At 41.5% G+C, this 26,176-nt stretch overlaps 1 protein-coding gene across 2 annotated transcripts in view; it reads right to left on the bottom strand.

Annotated features, from left to right (window-relative positions):
- SRBD1 (S1 RNA binding domain 1) overlaps positions 1–26,176 on the bottom strand; it is a 193,008-nt gene that overhangs the window by 80,423 nt on the left and 86,409 nt on the right. For both annotated transcript variants that reach the window (XM_066611811.1, XM_066611813.1), the window contains exon 16: positions 10,541–10,623. In XM_066611811.1, coding sequence (XP_066467908.1) covers positions 10,541–10,623 — 83 coding nt within the window. The remainder of the gene's footprint in view (positions 1–10,540; positions 10,624–26,176) is intronic.

Consider the following 26,176-nt stretch of genomic DNA (forward strand, 5'->3'; position numbering starts at 1 on the left):
CCTCCAGCCATTTGTTCTACATGTGTAGTCTAATGGTGTGTCTAATGGCAGTTTGCCTTTCGTGCCACTGTTGTCTGAACTTACAGCAGAGGATAACAAGATCCACTGCCAAAAACCCAGGAGAAGACTGGGCTGAAACTTAACTATTGGCATAATCCTACACGTCTATTCAGATTTAAGTGGAGCTTACTCCCAGGAAAGTGTGCATAGGATTGTAGCCTTAAACTTACAAATTTAACAGATCGCTACACAAGATCTCTCACAAAAGTAAAAACAAGTCAGGATAAGAAGACTTTTTTCTTGCACAATGCTCCTAAGACAGAAAGAGCCTTCTTCATGGAAGAGAGCTGTTTGGGAAACTGAATCCATTTCAGAAAAAGGTCATGAAAGCAATCTCCCAGCAATTGGTCATCAGACATATACTCCCTCTGAATATGGAGATTCACATCTATCATGAACTTATACTGTTAAAACCATGCTAATGGCCATCACCAGGTCCTGTGGTAGAGAATTCCGTAAATCAATTTCTAGAAGACATAATGGGTGGATACAAAAGTAATAAACTTTTTTTTTGAAAACTTTAGAAAACTAAAGTGCATCCAGGCATTTAACCCTTAAGCAGTATATTAGGTTAACTATTGGATTGCCCTTTTGATTTCTATAATCATAAATTAAACCCTGGATTTATTGCTCTAGGCAATGAAAATTTGGACATGTAGTTAAAAACTTTATGATGAGTATTCCAAAACAGCATTCTGCGTACTAATGAACACTTTAAAAAACTGAAATATTAATATCTAAAGCTAGAAGTAACTGGTTTTTCACTGGGTCATTAAAGAAAGAGAAACTACCATTTTATCCAACTCAGCCACTTGTAATAGCTACACATTCAAGCAAACACACATCCACACTCACCTCCCTCTTATGGAAGATTTCACAAACCTTCCACTGAGAGAAACATTTCCATTCTTTAGGAAATTTTAGACTCTCATTCCTTCTTGCCAAAACTGGTAGTTATTTTTTTTCTCCCTGAGAAAAGTCCTTGTATAATCCATGCTGGTACTTTGCATTCATTTCAAACAATCTTTATGCATCATCAAAACATTTTACATATGTATTTCAACAAAAGAATAAATTAAATCATATAAAACCACTATAAATCATTCTAGACTAATTGTATACTCATATTTACCGTAAAGCCTGCCAGGTTTCAAGAATGAACTTAATCCATGCCTTTAAGCTATTTTTGCATGTAGCAAGAAAGTCATTTGTTTGTTTGTTTAGGAACTTATATCCTGCCCTTCAGTGTCACCACTCCCAAGGCAGTTTACAATAGTACCACAACAAGCAAAATGTAACTTATTTACAATATATTAAAACAGCAGATCATTAAAAACAAAGATATAGCAGTAGAAAGAAAAAAACTTTTAACAATGTTTTTAAAAGCCTGAGTAAATTTTTTTTAATAAGACTCCATTTAATGCCAAAAATGACATCAGAGTTGGTGCTATATGAGCTTCCCCAGGGAGAGCAGATAGAGCACCACAAGGGAGAAGGCTTTTTTCCCTAGGGTTCTAGCCACCTAACCTCTGGGGTAGCCATTTTCAACCACTGTGCCATGGCACACTGGTGTGCCGTGAGTGGTCCACAGGTGTGCTGCAGCAATTTGAGGGAAGGTCATTTATTAGTAGGACGAATGGGGGATGTGAGCTCCCACTGCCAGCATGGTGTGCCTTGTCAATTGTCAAAAACCTGATGGTGTGCCTTGACAATTTTAATGCCTTGTCAATGTGCCGTGAGATGAAAAAGGTTGAAAATCACTGCTCTGGGGGGAGGAAAAGAAAGGGTTCCAGAAGACAACCTCAACAGGCAGGATGGTTCATGTGTAAAGAGGCAGCCCTTCAGATATCCACATCCCAAGCCATAAAGGACTATGAAGGCAAGTATTAGCATCTTGAAGGCCTTGAAGGTGCTTAGAAATGGATTAGCAACCTGTGGAATTGTTTAAAACTTGGGACAATAAATTTGCCTTGGCCAGGAACCTAGGAGTTTGACAATTTGTGTTATGGACATTCATGCAGAAAGAGCGCTTTCTGCACAATTGGGATGCTGATTTCTCAAGGGTTTCTCAGCATGTGAAAAGACCTCTCTGTGCATATAATTCTACACATGGGGGTTTTCTATTGGTGCTGTAATGAATGCATATAGGTTGGCAGCTAAGCTCATCACTGTGATCCCAGTCTATCCCACTCCCGTCGTTAAGAACATCAGAACAGACTTGTTCGATCAGACCAAAGATCCACTAGTCCAGCATCATACTTCCTAAAGTGGTTGACTAGATTTTTCTAGGGATCATAGAAGTGCCTATATATTGAGAATTTCAGAAAAAAATACATTCAATGTGATGTACCTATATAGAACTGTGAGAAAATAATGCCTTGTGTTAAAAACAGCATATCGGTTATGTTTCTTACACACACTCACACCCTCATAAAATCCTTATCATATAATGCCTTTCCTAGGAGGAAAAAATTGTAAAATAGGCATTTTGGAGACAAACTGCATATCTGAACGTTGACAGCACAAATCCACAAATCAGACCAATGAACAATCACTTCGCTGCAAACAGTGTGGTTGAAGCATATCTAAGCAAACAGCGCACAGCTTGCTGAAAATTCTGTTCACCTCATAAATTAGCCACCTCATTTCCCTCATCACAAAAAATATAAAGCACTTTCATACATATTTGTTTTAATAAAAGTAATAAAACAAGTCCAGAAGTTATGGTTGTTATGACATAATCACACCTCAGAGAATTTAGAAACCACTCAGCTGCACATCATCCCTCAAAACCACTTTTTTCAGGCAACTGTCTCAAGACACCAGCCTTCTATTGTACCTGAAATACCCTATAGTCCTATTCATCCCCTCGCTCCCCAGCCCCCCCTTACATGTGTGTGTATGGGGGAGAGAGAGAGGGAGAGAGAGAGAGAGAGAGAGAGAGAAATTTCAAGCACTAAGTGGAAAAACATAGTCAGCTGGCATTCACTATTCATGACTACTACAGTAAACACAATGAATCTATATACTTACCCATGTTGAAATATAAAATAGAAATAAGCTATACAGATCTCAGGTGCCAAATATCTTAGCGGGGGGGGGGAGAGACACACACATATATGCAAAATACAAATACACGTTTCTCTTCTCTTTTGGAGACTCAGGTTTTCAAGTAGTTGGGGGCATGTAAAGGAAGGTATCTAAAACTATGGTGAAATTAATTTCACTGTGTTAAAACACAACAGTCTGGGATTTGAGGCAGAGGATGTTTGTCTTGATATTATTTACTTAGTACCATTCATATGTATTGCACTTTACAGAAGGTAAAGGGCTCATAATCTTTAAAAAGCACACAAAGAAGACAACAAAGGAAAGGGAAAGCAGGGGAAGACTGGGGAGGGGGATATGCAAGCATTTCAAGGCTAAGTTATAGTATAAGAAAGCTAGGGCTGAGATAGTATGGGCAGTCCAATCTTACCTAAATCCCTGGGCAGTGATGCCGAAGCAGTAGCAGCATGGCTCCCGCTGCGTCCTGCGGGGGATTTTTGGCTGCTGGAGTTCTCCTCGGGTTGAGTGGACATTTGTTCCCTCACCCTGAGTTAAGCCCCAAACCCACAATGGGTCAACTCACACCTGCTCCAGCAATATAGTTGGCACAAGTACGCATTGAGCCATGCAGGTGGATAAGGCCTGGGAAGCAGATTGGGATTCACCATGTCCTGAATCAACCAGAATGAAACAGTAATACAGAGAAGAACCACCATCCTATAAGATGACATAAGAAGCATTTGTTGCTGCATAAGAACAATAGGAGGACAATAGGGTGGTATTAACATGGCACCTACGAATGACAGCACAGATAACATCAAGAAAACTTCTACATTTTGTATGTCAGGTTTAAATTTTATTGTGCTTAATTGTGTGGTATTATTGTAGCATTTTAATTTATTTTAACCTCTTTGAGGCTGAATAGAGAAAAATGGTATATAATTTTTGAAATAAATAAAAAACCATGTTTCATAACAGAAAAAGTCTATTAGTGGTCTCTTCATTGGTAGGAGAACCAAAAGGCTTTAAGAATCAAAATATATACCAAAGTGCTTATAAAATTAATTTACTTAAATGAACATAAATGTCACTGAAGGGGGTGGAACAGAAGACAGCCTTCTCATTCTGCAATGCCATGACTTCTTTAAACCAGCATGCACTTTTAAATAAGTTTGTACTTGTGCGATACATGCTTTCAGATGGCTGCCCAGGCTGAATTTTGCTTTAAGAACAAATGTTACAAGCAGGTCCACAACATAGCAGGAGATGGATTCTGAGGTTCTGTTTCAACAAAGCCTGCCAATGCACATGCCTTTCCCTGGTGTGGCCTAAGCATAAAAATATCCTAGTGAGAATGGGGGTGGGGGGAGAGAAAACATCTACCCTGCTTGCCAGGAAAGAAGAACTTGACTTCCCACTGGGATCCAACTGAGAAGACCCTGCTAGGATTTAATGGGCCTATTCATGCCACTTAAAGTTTAAAGAATTAGGTGCAAAAACTGTAAACCAAATTTGTACTCACATGACAGCAATACCAGCAGGACACCTGAGAATATTAAAGGAACTCTCCCACTGTCAATTAAAGAGGAAGCAACCCTCAGTGAAACAAACACTCCCTTAACTTCCAATAGGTTATTTTTGGAAAACGCTCTCCAGGCCCTTTATGTCAATCTTGATTTTTTTAAAGTTACCAATATATTATATATAATATCTAGTTTCATTTTGGAATGGTAAAGGTCCCAGAACAAAATCTTTGAAAAGAAAAAAACTGCAAATCTAACTACCAAGGGAAAGGTGGAAGGCCAGAGAGAGGGCAAAAGGGGAAAGCATGGTATTGCCTGCATTGTATTTAAACTTCACATTAGGTATTCCAATTATATTTTATAAAATCCATCTTTGATCAGGCCCCTTGAGCAATACATGGAAACTAGGGGGAGAAATTAGTTCAACTGTTTTCCCTTAAGGATCCTACATATAAAAGCATTATTTGCAGATTTTATTTGACACAAAATGCTGCAGCTACATCTGGAACGAAGTATGCTTCCCTTCTGGGGGTATGAAAATCTATACATATTATCTCTCCAATGCTTAAAAGGATGTTAATTTCCCAAATGTGTTAAGGAGAGAAGATTTCAGAGTACAGAATGAAGAGAAAGGTATTATTGAAGGGATTTTTTCCAAAGTTGCTTATAAATTGGACTCGACAATAAAATGGGCTAAGGCAGCCTTCAAATGGGGTCTGCTAAGGCCTTTACATTACATTTGAGGCATTGGAGTTGTTGCAGTTCTTTCCTGTGTTATGGAGCCTGGGATCATGTGGAAGGAGCCTATCCTGCAACCTCCACACCCACGAGTATTGCCCCTCTTACAAATGGCAGGTGGCTCCTCCCATGTGACCAAGCACCCCTGATGGTATTGTCACTACATGGGAAGGAGCTGTGCAGCAGTGACTGTCATATCCCAAAGTAATGCGAGTAGGAGTCCTGTGCTAAAAAAGAAGCATTTCTGCCCTTAAAACCTCAAGTATCTGAATGTAATCTATACTTTTTGGCACCACACTTTAGTCTTCTTTTCCTACTTTAATTAAGCTAAATATGTGTTACTGAAACAATCACATCTGCTTCCCTCGTTTTTCCCTGTCTCCTTTACCTTCATCTCCTTGACTGTCTCCCTTATGTCTCTTTCTAGATTATCTTGGGATAAGGACCTGTCTTGTCTCTCTGGATAAAGAGTCATACATACTGATTTTGCTACTCAACGGCACTGTGTGTGCATGTACATGTGCACAAAAATTTGGTAATAGGCACATCTTTCAGCTTACTGAGAAATGCAGCCATCACCTTATATTATTATTTCTTTAAGTTTTTAAACCTCAGAGTCAGTCAAGTGGGCTGGAAAATTTTCCACTACAATATTCTTCCACAAAACATTTTCCATTCCCAAAAAGGTATTGTTTCACAACTTTTAGTAATATTTGGATGGATGGATACAATGCCAATCAAATTGTAATTAATTTTTGCTTTTTTAAGGCAGGAAATCTAAATATAAATCACACATAGCACAAGATCTTATTTATTTGTAAACAGGGGCGGGGTTAAAACAGAGAGGCAAATTAAAACTAACAGTACATATTATCCAAACATGTGAAATCAGATCCGCATACATTCAGGGAAATCCAGAGAACATTTTGATTTAAAGTTTTCCAGAAAACCCACATCGCCTTAAGGCAGTACTAAACTGCTACTCATGATATAAGCTTAACTGATTTATCTGTCTCATTTTTAAATGTTTAGGATCTTCATGGGAAACACAGTATCTTGAATAAATAATACTAGGCACCATCTACTGGAAGATTCTCCTGCAGAAACCCAATTGAAAATGAATGATTAGGACTGCAATCTGAAACACACTGTAAATTCAGCAGGATTTACTCCTGAGTAAACATGCTTAGATTTGTATTGCATATTGTACACAAGCTATGCTTCAGAGTGGATTATATCCACAGCAGAACTAATATCCACAACAGGTTACAATCATTGCCATCTTCTCTATACTGTAATATAATATCAGGACACCAGATTAGTTAGGCTTCTGCTATTTATTTTCACATTTTTATATTGCCCTTCCTCCAAGGAGCTCAGGGTGGTATACATAGTTTCTTCCTTTATCCTCGCAACAACCTTGTGAGGTGGATGAGGCTCAGAGATAGTGACTGGGCCAAGGTCACCCGGGAAGCTTTATGGCTTAGTGGGAATTTGTACCTGTATCTTCCGTGCTGGGTAGTCCAATCCTAAACTGCCCATTGCGCTGGGACTGCCATGGCACCGAAATGGCTGCCATGGCATCCTGTGCACAACAGGGCAGCCGCCAGCAGCTCCTCGTCCCCTTCCCCCAGGTAAGGGAAGTAGCTCCACAATGGGGCTACTTGATTCTGCGGCAGCCCTTGGGCTGCCATAGAATCAAGAGCCTCTGTTTCAAGTCATGCAGCCTGACACGAAGCTCAGGATCCGGTGGAGCTGAGCTCCACCAGTCCTGTTCCCTCCCAAACTGCTCCCTCCTCCCTGGCACACCTCCTCCCTGCCCCAGAACATCTCCTCCCCCACCTACCCTCTGCCACCTGGAGGTTCAGGCGGCCACAGTGTGGCGAACCCCCCAGTGTTCCACTGATGGCTGAGCTGGGCTAGTTTGGCCGGCACAAAGGGCTCCCAAACGTGGTTTACGGCACATTGCAACAGTGCATGTAGGTGGTGAGCTGGCGTGCACTGTTTAGGATTGGGCCCCAAGTTCAACTCCCAAACCATCTTGGCTATCATTACAAGTTATTATTAGCTATAACTTCACCTACTGTATTAAACACCAACTGTAATAAGCAGGAGTCCTCTTCCAAACTGGAGAGACAAAATAATGGTGCTGTGGAGCAGCTATTGTAAGGTATCCTTGCTTCCACTTCCGAGTGAACTTATCCATTCCTCCTCCAACTTATTGTTTGAAAACAAATAAACCAACTGTTGTTAAAGGAAGAAAAGTCACAATAATTTAATCCTCTTCCCTCAGACTTGTTCTGTTGCCCAAGGATAACAACTCTTTTGACACACAAGCTGCACAATTTGCCTCCCAAAGTGGCAGTGAATGCTCCGGTGATTCAGAATTCTTTTACATCACTGAACATGCATCTTCTATACCTTCTGGGGTGATATTTTCTCTTAAAAACTTCTGACAAGGGATTTTAATCTACCTAAAGGTATTATCTGCTGTGCAGTGTCACCAGAGAAGTGTAGGGGAAGCAGCAAGACACACTTGTCATCTTGCCGACCCAGAGTTTTTATTTTGGTACTCTATCTTCTGAAAAGTCCTCTACAGTCTTTAAAGCTTCCAAAGATGCTCTTCAGGGGCTCTTGTCAATGTTCCCAGAAAAGGGCCTCGGCAGCATGTCACACACTGATTTGCTCTCTTGATTTCTCCCCCCTCATGGTGCTCATAAATCCAACCCAAGAAACACTGCTGGTTTATTTCGATCATTAGCTGACCAAGAGTTTTAGAACTTGGGTTTTTAATGCTAATTTACTTATCAAACTTCACATAATGCAGGCTATAAAAACATAAACATTTATACTGATGCTTTTGTCTACTACTCTCTCAGCCTCAGTCCTCCATCACCGAGAACAGTAATACGGATCTGCATTACAGAGTTGCTGAAAAGGTTATTAACAGAAAGTATGTAATGGAATCCTGAAAAAAGGTAGCATTTATATTTTTGAACATGTAAGAACATAAGAACAGCCCCACTGGATCAGGCCATAGGCCCATCTAGTCCAGCTTCCTGTATCTCACAGCGGCCCACCAAATGCCCCAGGGAGCACACCAGATAACAAGAGACCTGCATCCTGGTGCCCTCCCTTGCATCTGGCATTCTGACATAACCCATTTCTAAAATCAGGAGGTTGTACATACACATCATGGCTTGTACCCCATAATGGATTTTTCCTCCAGTAAATTTGATGCAGTGGATTGTATTTCATTTTCACACATGTATTCCTACATACATGATTTAAATGCAACTGTTACTATTTAGGGAAAGAGGAGGCCATAGCTCACAGTGACCTACTTTGGATGAGGAAGATCTCAGATTCAATCTCTGTCATCTCCAACTAAAAGGATCTGGAGAATTGCTGCCACTCAAAATAGACAATGCTGGGTCAGATCAGATGTACCAACAGTCTGACTCGGTAGAAGGTGGGTTCATATGTTTATAAATTACTTTGAGTGTTATGAAAAAAAAGTAGGTAAATGCTAAGATTTATTATTTTGTTACTGTTGGCTGTTTTAATGGCAAGATTCATGTTTAAATACACAGAGAGAGATGCACACACACTATTTATACACAAACGTACAGAGGACGCTTGCATGCTTCCATTCAAGGGTGGAATTTGTAAAAGCCTTCATTGAATAGTATTATCATCTGACTGCAAATAATTCATTCCGTCTAGAAAAGGGGTATATTTTCACTGATAGTTCACTGAAGGTTTGCCTTTGTTTCAATATTGATAAAGAAAGTGTCAGGCCTTTGGCATCCCAGGCCCTGAACTGTTGTGAGCCAGGATGCGGCAGGAGGGGCCTTGATGTCCAGGCCTGGTATGAAATGTAAGTTAAATGTAAAGCAGCACAGCTGATGCAATTAGCTGCCCCTGTTGCAGGTGGGAATCATGTGACTTGGGGAGTGATGTGTGCTGAGTCACGTAGGCTATGGTGGAGTGGTGCAATGCACCACTGGACAGCCAATCAGAAAGGGTCACAAGACAGTCTTGTGACTATGAAGTTGCCCTATTCTGATTGGCTGGCCCCAGTATATATGGTGGCAAGAGCAGACACCAAATGTGGGTTGCTGTGGTGGAGTTTCTGCGTGTTGTGCTGCTGGTTTATTCTGTGACTTGGACTGTGCTTCTCGTGACTGTGACCTGCTGTATCCCTGACTTCTGGACCGTTTGACTGACTACTCTTCTGCCTGCTCCTTTACCAATACCTGCTTCTGCAACAAACAAGCCTGCGTCTGCTTCTTTGGCTCTGTTTGGGATCGCCTGCTTCTTGTGCTGTCTCCCTACGCTCCCGTGCCACTCTGCTGTTGGGAAAGCAAGGGCTATCCTCCCCTGCTGCCCTGCCCCACAACATTTTGTCTGTGATCATACCTGCATCAGCTGAATGAGACCTCTAAAACAGTACTGCTCAGTTCAGCATTTCATTTTTAAAAAACTATTTAAGCATTATATTGCTCCACAACCCCTTTGATTTTTAAAAGAGGAAAAAAACACATTTACACAGCTATTCAATGCAATAGATTCTGTCAACTTCTGCCACATGTGTTTACACATATATGTTACATACAATTGTACAATTGAAAATATATTATTTTCCCCAGTTTCAGAATCGCTTAATTTGTAGGGTGCGCTGGAAATTTGCACAAATGCTTCCATTGCTAAAACAGTGCCCAGTTGATATTTAATCAATTAAAATAGAATGAAATAAACACTTCCACAAATATGAACTGAAGAAAGATCATAGACAAGGACACAGGCCAATAGCCTTTGAGTGGAGAATCAATATCTCATAGCATTTTCCCAAGAGAGCTTAAAAAACCCCATTGTTGTAGCTACGTGAAAGAGAGAAGGCTTTGGAGATCAGGTTACCAGCCTGATCTGATGTTTTTAATAGACAATAAATCTGGCTACAGTCATTGCTAAGTCTCAGTTGCAATCGTTAAAGCCAGAGAATTTTTGAGAATAAACCCGCACAAGGACTTATAAATATTTATTACCATTCCACAAATCTTTTAAAGCAGACATATAACTAGTTGACACTTAATTACCGAGCACTGTTTCAGTGTTGCTTCATATCACGTTGGATTATACTTAGATTAAAATGATCTGCATTGCCTTACCTGGTACATTCCAACTCCAATGTGTTTGGGCTCAATTTTCACTAGCTCAGCTAATGGGTCCTGTACACGTCTAGCTATGGAAACTGGGGGGGGGGGGGGAGAAAAACAGAAAAAAATGGAGTTCTGTGAAATGCAGGACTACATAAGTACTTTTTGTTTTGTAACTTTTACTCTCTTTGCTGCATGAAAAATAAAGTCACAGTTAAGAGTTTCAAATGGTTGAATGCTATTTGTGACAAATACCAGGTACCATGTTTGCATCAATGTGTCCTTAGAAAATATATTTGTTGACAAGCAGCTTAAGCAAAAAATTATACTAACTGCATATTTTAAAACACCTAATTCAGGCCCCAGATTAAGAGGACGACATGCCACAGTAATCTGATAGCAATACTCAACATTCACTAATTTCTGAAGTCAATATTAAGTAAATTACACACATTGTAATGTGGGGCAGGAGGTCTGGAGGGTAGAGCCTCTGTTAGCTCGAAGATAACATCAGAAGGTCGCCAGTTCGAGGACACAGGCAGCTCCCTGAATAGCTGAGAATGGCGAGACCTTGAAGCAGCTGACAAGCCAAGCTGAGTGATTCCACCTGCTCTTGGTGTGAGCAAGAAGCGTCTTGGCTGCCCTCATGTGAGAGATGGAGCTGCTTGTCAGCCTGCGTGGGAGAACTGGAGGCCAGAAGTGAGACCAAACCAGGAAGATCCATTCTGAAATGTTGTTGGTTCTTGAAAAAGAGAACCTCTATGATTGTAAAAATCCCCTTGAGGGATTTAGGAACGCCTGCCTATGACCAGAAAGGCGGTATATAAATACTTAATTATTATTATTATTATTATTATTGTATAAACTTCTGAGATATAGAGAGATCACTGAAAAATCTCTACTAAGGGTTCTTACTAAACAGTGTTTAACTGTTTGAGCCTGCAATCCTATACACACTTTCCTGGGAGTAAGCCACTTTGAACATAATGGGTCTTCTGCGTAGATATGTATAGGATTGTGCTGAAACTGTATTAAAGGTCCTTACTATACTAAAAATCTATACAAATCTAAACTATGGATATTCAATGTAAAATTGTAGACAACCAGAAAATAGAAGGCATTTCTTTCATAGTGTTAAACTAATTGATTAATTAACGTTATTATGAGATTAATTTTTTTTTGTTAAAGGTTTTTGAAGTATACACTGTAGCTGTCCCACTCTGTGGAAGTGTCCCATGTTATAAATACTACAGCAAGATAATACATGCAGGACCATTTTTCATGGGAGATGAAGCAGTTCTTTTAACCTCAACATGAAAACTTTATCATGTACCTCATATACATTGTTGTATTATAGCCAGCTATAATCTTAGTTACACATATTACACAAAGACACCTACAGAATGTGCATGTATCCAATGAACAATGTTGTAAGCTGCCTGTATGATGATGTGCACATGATCCAACCCAGAAAACCTTATTCTGCATGCAGATTGCCCTTATTAAAACTAGATATTTTCTGTGGATATACATGGACACATACAAACAGACACAAAGATGCTAGCCTTCATGATATATATTAAGAAAGTTCTATACTGTATACAAAAGACCTTTGGTAATCTGACTGCAGTTTTATTTAGAAAGCACAAAAGAATTATTTTTCATTATATACCCCCCACTCCAGCAACAACTGTATAATCATTTGGCTTGTACAAGAACATCCAGACTGAGAAGTGGAGCACCAAATACTGGGTGACATGTCTGAAAAGCTATCACCTTGGAGTCCTGCTGGTGAATTTCCACAGGTGGTTCTGCTGGATCTAGTTGTACCTTTGTTCAATTCCAACAAGGCACTTATATTTTTAAATGCAGGGGATGTCATGGATGTAGGATTACCCCACATTAGGAATAATATCTGTGCAGGATTCATGAAAATTCCAATACAGAAGAGATATCCATGAACAAATTTCATCAAGTGTTAAAGGGGCCTGAGGTATGTAAGTGAGCCAAATCATTAGTCAGTGGCTCTCAGGAGCACTTAATGGAGATAGTTTCAATGTGCCTGTTTGGGTTCTAAAAGCTTTTTGCAGCCTGTGAAGACCGAACCTTCAGGCTCTTTGAAGTGTTAGTGGGTTTAATCAGGTAGATCTTCCTCATGGCTTGGTCCCTGGGCCAGTGCCCGACCTGACATCACCTCTGTCCAGAATAGATGTATCTGAAGAAACATGGTACTAGATTGCAGTGGATATATAAAAACAAGCGTGTATCACAGACCACCTCTATTAACTCAACAATTTATTACAGTACTAACTACTCACAGGAAACGCTCAGTGCAGTGGGGATGAGTACAGCTTATATACAGACTATATCTAGCGTTTACTCCATTAGATCTAAAACTGTCCCATCAATTCTCTCGCATGGCCTCAACCTTACCCTGAAGTCTTCTGGGTTTGTCTATTAAAAAAAGCCTTGTCTGAAGATGGGCAATTCTAATTCTTGTACAAATGTTGGCAACCTTCAATTTCGAAAGACTATGGTATCGCGCTCTGAAAGGTGGTTCTAGAACAGTCTAGTGTGGCTGAAAAGGCCAATTCGGGAGTGACAATCCCTTCTACACTGGGAGCAAGTGCAGTCTGTCCCTGGTCTGTCTCCCTAGCTATGGGCCTTCCTTCTTTGCCTCTTAGCCTCAGACTGTTGGCCAAGTGTCTCTTCAAACTGGAAAAGGCCATGCTGCACAGCCTGCCTCCAAGCGGGCCGCTCAGAGGCCAGGGTTTCCCACTTATTGAGGTCCACTCCTAAGGCCTTCAGATCCCTCTTGCAGATGTCCTTGTATCGCAGCTGTGGTCTACCTGTAGGGCGCTTTCCTTGCACGAGTTCTACATAGAGGAGATCCTTTGGGATCCGCCCATCATCCATTCTCAAGACATGACCGAGCCAACACAGGCATCTCTGTTTCAGCAGCGCATACATGCTAGGGATTCCAGCACATTCCAGGACTATGTTGTTTGGAACTTTGTCCTGCCAGGTGATGCCGAGAATGCGTCGGAGGCAGCACATGTGGAAAGCGTTCAGTTTCCTCTCCTGTTGTGAGCAAAGAGTCCATGACTCGCTGCAGTACAGAAGTGTACTCAGGACGAAAGCTCTGTAGACCTGGATCTTGGTAATTCTTGTACAAACTGAACGTAAACCTTTATAGGTGTAAATGAAAGGTATATCAGCAAGCGTGAGTCCAATTTCAATTCATGTGTCTCTGCCACCAGACGTGAGAGAAACACTAAGAACATAAGAACAGCCCCACTGGATCAGACCATAGGCCCATCTAGTCCAGCTTCCTGTATCTCACAGCGGCCCACCAAATGCCCCAAGGAGCACACCAGATAACAAGAGACCTCATTCTGGCACCCTCCCTTGCATCTGGCATTCTGACAAAGCCCATTTCTAAAATCAGGAGGTTGCGCATACACATCATGGCTTGTAACCCGTAATGGATTTTTCCTCCAGAAACTTGTCCAATCCCCTTTTAAAGGCATCCAGGCCAGACGCCATCACATATATTATGCTGAGAAACTGTAGTGGAGAATATGCCTTGAATATTTCTAACTTTCCCTGAGAGCATCTTATGTCAATTTACCCTTTGTCAACATAACATGCATTTATTTTGGTGTACTGTATCGTAGGGCCTATCCAACTTTCCAGTGCCTGTGCAGCTGCAGCATAGCCCCAAGGCAAGGGAACCAATGTTCCCTTACCTTGAGGGGGCCTCCGTCACTACCCTCCCCCCACAGGATGCAGCACACAGCCTACTGGCACGGCTGCACCAGGGCTGGAAAGTTGGATAGGATTTGGCCCTTAATCTTTAGCCAATTAATCAGTTAGATTCATCAGTTAAAAACTTCTCAGTTGACTAAAAAGTTTCTTCCAATTTATATCAGAATGCAGATTTTTAAAAAAGGTTTAAAGATTATAAATTAAATGCAAGAGCTTGTAAGAAGTACAAGTAGCAAGTACCACTTTGGAAAGGTACAACCTTCTTTATGAGATAAACAGGGGGAATGTTTCTTCTAGTGTCTCTCTTCCTGCCCTTCCTCTCTGAGGTAAACTGAATGCATAGATAGGATCATTAACCCAGCATGCCCCTAGGTCAGTGTTTCTCAAACTGTGAGAGTGCGATACCATAGTCTTTCAAGACTGAAGGTTGCCAACAACATCAGATATTGAAAGTGTCAATATCTGTGGCAGTCCTGGCGCTTTTCCTGCCAGGGCCAGCCCACATCTGCCACCCCTCCACCTGGGAGTAATTGCGGTGACATCATTGCGGTGATGTCATCACGTCACTACAGTTACTTCCAACTTCCTCATCCTTTCCCCCTTTTAAAAAAAAGTTCAAACAAAACATTTTCTTACAAAAAAACTGCTCTGAGTACTCTGAAACCTGAGAAATTAAATTCTAATTTTTGAAACGTATTTTATGTGCATAGTTGCAGATAAAATCACAGAGATAAAAAATAAACAGAGAGAAAGTGAGAGTCACCGATCTACCTTCACCATTGGCGACCTTCAGTCCCGAAAGACTATGGTATCGCGCTCTGAATGGTGGTTCTGGAGCAGCATCTAGTGTGGCTGAAAAGGCCAATTCGGGAGTGACAATTCCTTCCACACTGGGAGCAAGTGCAGTCTGTCCCTGGTCTGTCTCCCTGGCTATGGGCCTTCCTTCTTTGCCTCTTTGCCTCAGTCTGTTGGCCAAGTGTCTCTTCAAACTGGGAAAGGCCATGCTGCACAGCCTGCCTCCAAGCGGGCCGCTCAGAGGCCAGGGTTTCCCACTTGTTGAAGTCCACTCCTAAGGCCTTCAGATCCCTCTTGCAGATGTCCTTGTATCGCATATCTTGTATCAAATATCTGATAATGTTTGTGGATTTGAATTTTTTTCATGTGTGGTGAGAAAACAAGCTTTAATTGTTTATCTGCGATGCCTCAAACACCACAACCACAAAAAACAGATACACCTGACTACGTCAGCAGCCATTTCAATATCTGAAAGGTCGATATCCTCAGCTTCTTATAAAGATAAAGATGCAGAATTAATGTTAAGTTCACTGCTCGGTCACGTACAAGTTTTCACATCCTTTACAAGTTTTAACACACACCAACAATGGCAGCTTGCAGGCTTGGCTTAGAAAGAACTACACTGGTGACATCCGATCCTCCAGCTTCTATTCACAGAGAACTTGTGAATTCAAAGGCTTCCACATATGCCCTTCTTGTCAAAATCACAAAAGGTTAATCAGTGCAAGCTTACTAGAGAAATGCTTTCCTATAATAATCACTCATATAATTACCAATTGGAGTTCCACTAGTACAGATCAAGAACAGCCTTTAAAAGACAGCATTATTTTACCAAAGAAGAAGGGGAGGGAAGGAATGACAGGGCGAGGTAGGGGAGAGGAAAATAAGAGAGGATAAAGAACAAAGGTGGGGGGGGGCCCGAAGCACCATTGCAAACAATGTGCAGAGTATGAAAAAGGAACATATTTACTTGTATATGTAAATAGAACCACATGCTTATTTTAGAGGTCACTTGCCTGTTCCAACTACAACCAAACTGAAAAGCAGTCCTAAAGTGTGCTGCCGAAGCACATATCAATGAATCTCTGGCCAGCCACTGGGGCAGGTAAGCCATCAGGGGAGGCAGGAGAGTGGAATGGAGGCAGGGAGGGCAAGGAACGGGGCACAAGGAAGCTGCAGAAGGGGGTGGATCATGTGGTGATGGGTGCGCGCTAGGTCCTGGCCCCTCCAGGAGCAGCCTCCCTGCCCCCTTTCTTTTGCACGACTGGTGTAGATCCAAGGGGAATCTCTGTGGAAGATAAGGGAGAACTAAGTTCAACAGTAGAGGAGATGAAAAGGAGAAATCAAGAAAGATGAAAATTGCAAGCCAGGGAAAGAAGCAGGAGCTTATGGAATTGAATATTAAACACGAAATACTAATTATAAAAATAGAGGAGAAATTAGGTAGAAAGATAACCAGGCGGGTGCCACAACAGAGCCATTGGTCTTTAAGGTGCCAGAAACTCTGAGTTTTATTTCGTGTTGCTAAAGTCTAATAAGGTTACCCCTCTAGAATTTATCACAGAGATCCTTTCCTTAAACTGCATATTTATTGAGAAGTAAGCCTCACTGAAGTTTATTCCCAGGAAAGTGTGGATAAGATTGCAGTCTTGAGTGCAGATAGAATAGCATTGGAGTGAATCCAATTTATTACTCTGGCAAATAAAAGGCACTTCCATTCACAGAAGAGGTCCTTCCTTCCGTGAGTGAACAAAGATCTGCCATAAGTGTGGCTCTCCCTCTGCCGATAACACTCCTTTCATTCATAGACCAAAATGTTTGGTTGAACAGGAATACTTGAAATATTCTAGAAACATTACACTGCTGATGCAATAGTTGCAGAATGCGTTGGTGGCCTCATTATTTGGACTAGGAGGTGGCCTAGAAATATTTTAAAATAAAAATACTGTAGTAAAAGAGTAAAACCACACCAGTGGTTCTCAAACTGGTGTGTCACAACCCACCATCCTGAGAATCCCTGCCCTTTTCTCTTTAAGGGGTGGGGGACAGGGGGAAAGTAGCAACACAATCCCCAGAATCTCACCACTGTGGGGGGAGAAGGGCTGTTTTTTAACTTTACTTTCTTGCTGCCAGGGTCCAGGAGTGCGGGGAGCCCCGTGGAGTGCTCTGCAGGGTTCCCTGTGGCTTGTAGAATGTTCTAAAAATGATTGCAGCCCACTGCAGTTTAGCAACTGCAACCAGGAAGTGGGTTGTGATCTTTTTTTAACATTCTACAAGCCACAGGGCTCCACAGCATTGTAGAACAGCATTCTACAAGCAGAGTGCTCCACAGAGCTCCCCATACCCCAGGACCCCAGCAGCAGGAAAATAAAGTTTAAAAATATCCCCCTCCCCGTTCCCTGCAGTGGCATGAGCTTGGGGATCACATCGCCACTTTCCACCCCACCCCCACAAAGACTTACCCTGGATCTCAAACTCCCAGAAAGTTTGAGAACCAGCAGTCTACACACCATTTTAAAAGAAAATGAAATCATTGACAGTAAGACAGCTGCTAAATTAATTTCTGGGAGTAGAATAAGGTGCACGCGCACATATTTATTTGCATTGCTTGCAACCATTTTGAATAAAACTGTTTTGTCAAGTTGTCAATAGTCATTTGATTTTTCTTTCTATTACAAAAAATATAAGGAGCCAAAAATAAGTATGATGATGGCAGTACATCTTTTTTTTTTTTAAGTTTCTTTAAAGGTCAGACAGGACAAACATCAAAGAAAATTCAAAGGAATTAAAATACTGTTGTCAAAACATGACATCTGAAGTCTAGAGGTGCAAAGAGAAGCTTGTAAAGTCAAAGTTAAACTTTTATATACTTAAAAAAAAAACCCAGCAAAAACACAACCCAGAGTCATACACACAGTTTTGAATTTTATATAAGGCTATTTCAATTTATTTAGAAAACATAACCTGGAGACTCCTCCTATCAAGCTGAGGCAAAACCTTTTAGGTCATCAATTAGGAATAAAAGACGATTGCAACATCTGGGATGACAACAACATATTGTGCTGTCATGCAGGAAACCTATGTAGAATTTCATAGCTGGAGGGAAGGGGAGGGATGAGGTGGCAAAGCAAATTTCATGCACACAGTTTTCACCTCTGCATCTCTGGCATACAAAGCAAGACTTTCAGCACAGATACCTTCTGATCAACCAGATAGCTTTGGGCACTTGCAAAAGAGGTGATTTAATAAGTTTGGTGGTCTCAGTCCGCTGCCATGCTGCATATTTGACATGACAAAGCCACCACATAGTTTAGCATTTTTGCCAATGAGCAGTGAAGTGCATTGACAGCGCTGGTGGGAAGAGGACTGCAGGGAGGGGATAACTGGGGGATGGTGATGGCAAAGAGAAAAAGCTCCCCGTCTTTCTTTCAAGTCAAAGCCAAGCAAATAACAACATCTTATTTTTGTGTTGACTGCTAACAAATAAAATTCTTCATTCTAAAAACAGTGCAAACAAAACATAATTAATTCTCTCTCAGGAATGAATTTTCACCCCCCCCCCACCCGTTGCTACTATCTTGGGTACTGTTTAAAGGGGACTAGATAAATTCATGGATGATAGATCTATTAATGGTTATTAGTCACCTGCATAGAATTGCCATGATCAGAGACTACGTAACAATTGCTGGTGTGAGAAGCAACTGTAAAGGAGGGCTATTGACATTCTAAACTGCTTGGAGGCTTCCCGGAGCATTGATTTCAATTGGGCTTACTCTCAGGTGAATGCGTATAAGATTACAGCCTTAGAGCCCAGTCCTATCCTTCCCGCTCCCCCTGCTGATACAGACAAAAAAAAAAACAAGCACACTGTATCCAGCAGGGTGTGGGGGAGGAACTGGGAGGCTCCAGAAGGGAAAGGAGAATTACCAACTCCATAAGCCTCCCGCTCTGCAATGGATCTCCTTCGATCTGTGCCAGCTCTGTAGCTGTGCTCTGGTCACATCCGGAGAGTGTTCTGTGTGTGGCCTCCCCACATCTCAAAATGCCTGTGGGATGATTTTCACTGGAAGTGCATCTTAGAGGCTTGCAGTACTTGGGAGGAAGCATAGCCAGTGGTTCTGAGGAGGGTACATAGCCAGTGGTGGAGACACTAGTTGTCACTACCTGCTATACACCATTAATGAATGCATACCTGCCTTTCCTGACATAGGGGCCCCAAGACATGGAGTGCTGTGGGAACCTACTTGTGTAAGTATAAAATTCACATGTGAATTATTGTAAGTTAGGCCTAGGCCAGAGATGTACACCTTTGGGGGATCCTACAGCAGGCCTGCACAACTTACGACTTGCTTAATCAAATGTCAACTTACGACTTGCTTAATCATAGCCTGCCACCCATGCACAACCCCTTATCCCTCAGGATTGGTGGTAGTGATAGTACCAATGAACCTTTCAGGATGGGCAAGGGCACAAAGGGAGGAGGCCTAGTACAAGGCTTTGGCCCAGTGTCCCCTGGGTGCCAATTGTGATTAATGACAAATCAGAGGTTCAGTAAAGTTCCTGATTTGCTGCGTCCCTCAAGGAGGGTTGTCACGTATGTAGTAGGCCCCAAGACATGGCTAGTGATTTGCATTCCAGTTGTGGGTCAGGCATTGTACAGGCCAAACTTACAGCAGACAGAGCCTCTCAGTTCTTCCTAGGACTACCATAATGGTGGGCACCCTCCTATCAATAATACTCTTTCTTCACAGATTTATTCTTGTTGCTGTGAAGGTAAATATAAAAGATGTACATACCCAAGGAAAATACCGGATGGTAGGAGTAGTGGGAGAATTCTCAGCTCCACCCCCTTCTCCTCTCTTGCAATTTTTGAACACTAGATCAAATGTTTGCAATCAATCAAAACTCCAAATGTTTTCGCTCAGTTCTGTCTGTGTAAACAAACACTTTAAACATAGATACCCTACAAAGCAAAACCACGTGCCAGGTGGCATCGACTAAAATGGCCGTACCGGTCTAAGCCAACAACAATGCTTGTGTGTTTAAATACTGTATTATGAGCCTTCCAGATTCTGGAGGAATGGGCATGATTTTAGAAATGACCATATAAACAAACATATGACAACCACAAACTATTAGCTTAGGATTAGCGCAACCTCAGTCTCCCATAAATAAAAACATTCCGCAGTTTTTGTTTAAGCCTTGCCATTTTCTTTCATGTTGAAACGCACCCGTACAAAATGTATGTTGCAGGCCTGTGAATTATATTTCCTTGGCTTTAAACTGCGCCTGACATTTTAAAATGTGTTATTAACAGAATTTTTAATTTAAAGATATCTACAGACATATGCACTTTGGAAATATAGTGGGGGGAAGCACACGTGTAAGAAAATTTCAGCAGTTCCATACAGTTCAAGAATATTTGATTCTGCTTCTTCTGCTTGAGTCTAATTACCCACCACATGACTATACAATATATATCAAGTTCTCAACATTTCATTCCACCTCTGCCAAAATTTGGTCACACTTTAGAATGACCAAGAAAAAGAATCCAGGATGGAGCAATGCAGAAAGAAACAAGCATGATTCTCAACAGCTCTCATTGGCTGGGGCCACTAGGAACAGGTGTGTCCTCCAGCCGTAATGCTCCTGAATGAATTCCTATCAACAAACATTATTTTATATTAGTTCATTGCAAACACAAAGAGTCTCACAGCCCTTTAAAAACTAACACATAAGCTCTCATGAGCTCGTCCATCATGAAAGCTTATGCTGAAAAGAAAGTTGTTAGTCTTTAAAAAGCTATAAGTCTCTTCGTAGCAACGGATAATAATACGTAATTTGTATAGCACTTTTTGAATGTGCAAAGTGTTTCATATATATGATTGTGATGTAACCCTTACAACAACACTGGACACCATGTGAGCTTATGGCCAAAGTATGGACTGAGGAGGCCTAGATTCATAGTTCATTCTTTTAGCGGCTGTGCTACATCAGCACTCTTACGTATATGAATAATATATTCATTCCTAGAGAGGAAATTTAAAGCCCTGCACCTGGAAGGGACCCAGAAGGATGTGAAACTATGGAAAAATCAATGTATGAAACTGCCATAACCAAGATAAATCATTGGTCTAAACTGAAATGGGGAAAGTGTGAGGTGGAGGCGAGGTGAGCAGGGGGCAAGATACAATGTCAGAAGGGAATTGCAGGAGGAGGTAGGAAGAGCGCTAAGAGAATATTTCCAGGGAAGGGGTAGGAGGGTTGGTGTGATGAGTGATATAATGAAGGAACGAAGTGAAAAGAGGTGGTGCAAGTAGGGAGCACCCTCTGGTTCCCTTCCTGTGAGATTTCAGGGGCCTTTTGCTTGTCCACAGTGATATTTACTTAGTGATCAATTGTTCAGGTTTCCTTGCGCCTCAGGAGGTTTCTATCCTGTTGACCTGAATTTCACCTTCTTAGTAAAGGATACAATAAGGTATACAGTAGTCTTTGTATTATGAACTTGCTCTCAGTAGGACACGACTTGTGACACAAACTTCAGGCCTCATACATCTTCTTCGTGAGGTGAAAATGAGACTTTTTTGTACGCAGCTGCTCAACAGCTGTACCTCATCCAAAACTATTCTGCAAAAGTTGTCAGGTTTTTGTTTTGAAAAGATTAGAGTTTGGATTACATCTGACACTATAAAACCGATAAACTGCAACTTTGCGATGATTTATAAAAACAAGATGACAATCTTCTGTTAACATGCAATGTAAAGGGGGAATTTAAAAATATGAGTAGAATGAATTAATAAAAATAAAATACAATAAATAAAAAACGAAAAAGTAAAAAAAAACCTTTAAAAGTAAAATAGACATAAGTTTTTGTACACTTTGATGGCAGAAATAAAATTCTATGACTAAGAACAACTAACGTTAGTTAAGCACAGCTGGGTCTCAAACTAGCATTTTAATTATTGGTTGAATAATGAACCATTCTTAATTGATATGTATATGTATTAAACAGTGTGCTATGCAAGGGATATTTTAAAAGCTGAATTCCAGAAATGCAGGAAATTCATGTATATCACAAAGCCTCCATAACTTGTGCTAATTCAACTATTCTCTCTCCTTTTGGTACATGTTTACTCATAAACTAAGCTCCACTGCATGAAGCGGTGCACAGTATTGAAGCCCCTGACTGCAATCCTTAATTCTGTGCAAAGATGCATAGACTCATGCATGAAGGTAACTGGAGAACTCAACTTTTCAGCATATTTTTCCACAGCTAGAGCTGAGCAAGACAGATATTACTCTTAGCACTTTGCCAGTGAGTTAAATCAATGCCATTATTTTGCTTAGATTCTGCTCAGTAGTTTCAATACTTTTCATACCAAGTTTGCAATGAACTGATTTGAGTAAGATACCCAATATTTGTATTACTGGAACGCCCAGAACTTTCTCTACAGAAAGATGGTTGCCACTTTTCTAATTTATAGACTGCCTTCAAGGTCTTGAAGGAACTGTGTTATGGACCTATGCTACGACTACTTTGCAGGTCATAAGTCCAGTTCTCTAGTATTTGTTCCTCACAGAAAAAAGTGTAGGATAAAAGTGTATCTAACATATAAAGGATTTGTTCAAGTATTTGGAGACACGGTATGCATGAAAAAGCACAAAGAAGAAAGCGCTTCAGAACATTTTCAACAAAAGGACATTGGGCAAAAGGACATAGGCTACAGAAAAAACTCCACAGGGAACTAGAGGACAGGTCCTCTCCTGGATTGAGAACTGGTTGAAGACCAGGAGAGTGGGTGTCAATGGGCAAATTTCACAATGGAGAGAGGTGAAAAGCGGAGTGCCCCAAAGATCTGTCCTGGGACCGGTGCTCTTCAATCTCTTCATAAATGACCTGGAAACAGGGCTGAGCAGTGAGGTGGCTAAGTTTGCAGACGACACCAAACTTTTCCGAGTGGTAAAGACCAGAAGTGATTGTGAGGAGCTCCAGAAGGATCTCTCCAAACTGGCAGAATGGGCAGCAAAATGGCAGATGCGTTTCAATGTAAGTAAGTATAAAATCATGCACATTGGGGCAAAAAATCAAAACTTCACATATAGGTTAATGGGTTCTGAGCTGTCTGTGACAGATCAGGGAGACAGATCTTGGGGTGGTGGTGGACAAGTCAATGAAAGTGTCGACCCAATGTGTGGCGGCCGTAAAGAAGGCCAATTCTATGCTTGGGATCATTAGAAAAGGTACTGAGAACAAAACGGCTAATATTATAATGCCGTTGTGCAAATCGATGGTAAGGCCACACCTGGAGTATTGTGTCCAGTTCTGGTCGCCGCATCTCAAAAAGGATATAGTGGAAATGGAAAAGGTGCAAAAGAGGGCAACTAAAGAGGGCAAGATGATTGCTGGACTGGGGCACCTTCCTTATGAGGAAAGGCTATGGCGTTTGGGCCTCTTCAGCCTAGAAAAGAGACGCCTGAGGGGGGACATGACTGAGACATACAAAATTATGCATGGGAAGGATAAAGTGGATAGAGAGATGCTCTTTACACTCTCACATAACACCAGAACCAGGGGACATACACTAAAATTGAGTGTTGGGAGAGTTAGGATAGACGAAAGAAAATATTTCTTTACTCAGCGTGTGGTTGGTATGTGGAAATCCTTGCCACAGGATGTGGTGATGGCGTCTGGCCTGGATGCCTTTAAAAGGGGATTGGATAAGTTTCTGGAGGAAAAATCCATTATGGGTTACAAGCCATGATGTGTATGTGCAACCTCCTGATTTTAGAAATGGGCTATGTCAGATGCAAGGGAGGGCACCAGGATGCAGGTCTCTTGTTATCAGGTGTGCTCCCTGGGGCATTTGGTGGGGCTGCTGTGAGATACAGGAAGCTGGACTAGATGGGTGTATGGCCTGATCCAGTGGGGCTGTTCTTATGTTCTTATATTCTTTTTAAATTCTGGTCTTCACCAGCTTTTTGTAAACACTATCAGAGTAAGTGCACTGTAAACAACATACCAGTAGAACAGTGGTTCCCAACCTGGTAGTCATGTACTCCAGGGACACTCAACAGGACCTTTAGGGGTACTTGAAAAAGAATGGAATAATGGCAGAAAAAGGCAGGTTGTGCTCCAGAATGCCTTGCAAGGACCAGCAAGGCAGGAAGGGAGGTAGCTAGTTGGCTGTGAAAGCCAACTAGCTAGTTTTTGGTCATCAATTCATGTATGAACCAGTGATTGAAAACCAGCACAGTAAAAAAGCTGAAACATAATATGGAAAATGATCAATCACCCAGAATTTCTCATCACACTTCTGGTGCAAAACAGTGCAGAGCCAGAGTCTTCTGTTCTTCAAACAGATAAAAAGAGAAAATACTGTGAAATACATGAAGTCTGGGTTTTCATATGGAGGAGATGAGGGCTTGCATTATTAATTACAACATTTTGCTAATAGGAAGGATACAATTTATGGAAATGGGCTGCCAAGGGATATGCAAGTGAAAAAGGTTGAACCATGAAACAAATCCACCTTTAAGGTGTCTGGTGTGTTAAACCCAAAGCTCTACATATAACATACAACTTATAACACATAACTGAGAGTGTGCAATTCAATTCACAGCAGAGAGATGCAGTTGCATATATTTGCAAACCTTTTTACTCAGAAGCAGACCCACTGCTTTCCATGGGTGGTGTTCTTAAGTAATGGTGTACTGAATTGTAGCCTGAATTGAATTTCTCATGGAAAGGAGGATCCCATCCTTTTGTTGAAGAAAGAAAAAAAAAGACTTCTGCCAAATGCATGTATTTGCAAAAAGGAACCAGGTTGCAGCAGCGAAAGGGAACGGAAGAGAATAAAAGGTTAACCTTGGCTGGAATTTCCCAGGAAAGTTACTATAGAACAGTCCTTTTCAACCTTTTTCAGCTCACAGCACACTGTCAAGGCACTAAAATTGTCAAGGCACACTCCCAGTTTTTTACTTACATTTAATAAAAAGCGACTAAGATGATTACGGGGCTGGGGCACCTTCCTTATGAGGAAAGGCTACGGCGTTTGGGCCTCTTCAGCCTAGAAAAGAGACGCCTGAGGGGGGACATGATTGAGACATACAAAATTATGCAGGGGATGGACAGAGTGGATAGGGAGATGCTCTTTACACTCTCACATAACACCAGAACCAGGAGACATCCACTAAAATTGAGTGTTGGGCGGGTTAGGACAGACAAAAGAAAATATTTCTTTACTCAGCGTGTGGTCGGTCTGTGGAACTCCTTGCCACAGGATGTGGTGCTGGCGTCTAGCCTAGATGCCTTTAAAAGGGGATTGGACAGGTTTCTGGAGGAAAAATCCATTATGGGGTACAAGCCATGATGTGTATGCGCAACCTCCTGATTTTAGAAATGGGTTATGTCAGAATGCCAGATGCAAGGGAGGGCACCAGGATGAGGTCTCTTCTTATCTGGTGTGCTCCCTGGGGCATTTGGTGGGCCGCTGTGGGATACAAGAAGCTGGACTAGATGGGCCTATGGCCTGATCCAGTGGGGCTGTTCTTATGTTCTTATGTTCTTAATTACTATATTACTATTAATTTTAATATAATTAATACAATTAAATCATTACATGACAAATGGCACAATCCTAACCAGCTCTACTCAGAAGTAAGTCCTATTTTGTTCAATGGGGCTTACTTTCAGGAAAGTGTGATTAGGACTGCAGCCAAAGACTAGGGGGGATGTGCCTGTGGGACTTACTTCTGAGTAGACATGCCTAGGATTGGGCTTTCGGTTGCATTCTTTTTTCTCAAATACAGGAGCAGGCAATTGGCACTTCTCTCTCCTCTCCCCAACCCCCTCCCTCAGGCACATTCCCCCCATCTCATAATTGCAGTTAGCACCTCTCCTACTGTCCCTCCCCACACTGATCCACACCTTCCAAAGGTCCAGAATCATTTGCCTCACATTCTCCCCCCCCCCCATTGTCTGCTCCTGTATTTCAGAAAAAAAGCCCAATCCTAGGCATGTCTACTCAGAAGTAAGTCCCATCATAGTCAATGGGGCTTACTCCCAGGAAAATGGGGCTAGGAGTG

This window comes from Tiliqua scincoides, chromosome 1 (genome assembly GCF_035046505.1).
Source record: "Tiliqua scincoides isolate rTilSci1 chromosome 1, rTilSci1.hap2, whole genome shotgun sequence".
NCBI classification, from domain to species: Eukaryota; Metazoa; Chordata; class Lepidosauria; order Squamata; family Scincidae; genus Tiliqua; species Tiliqua scincoides.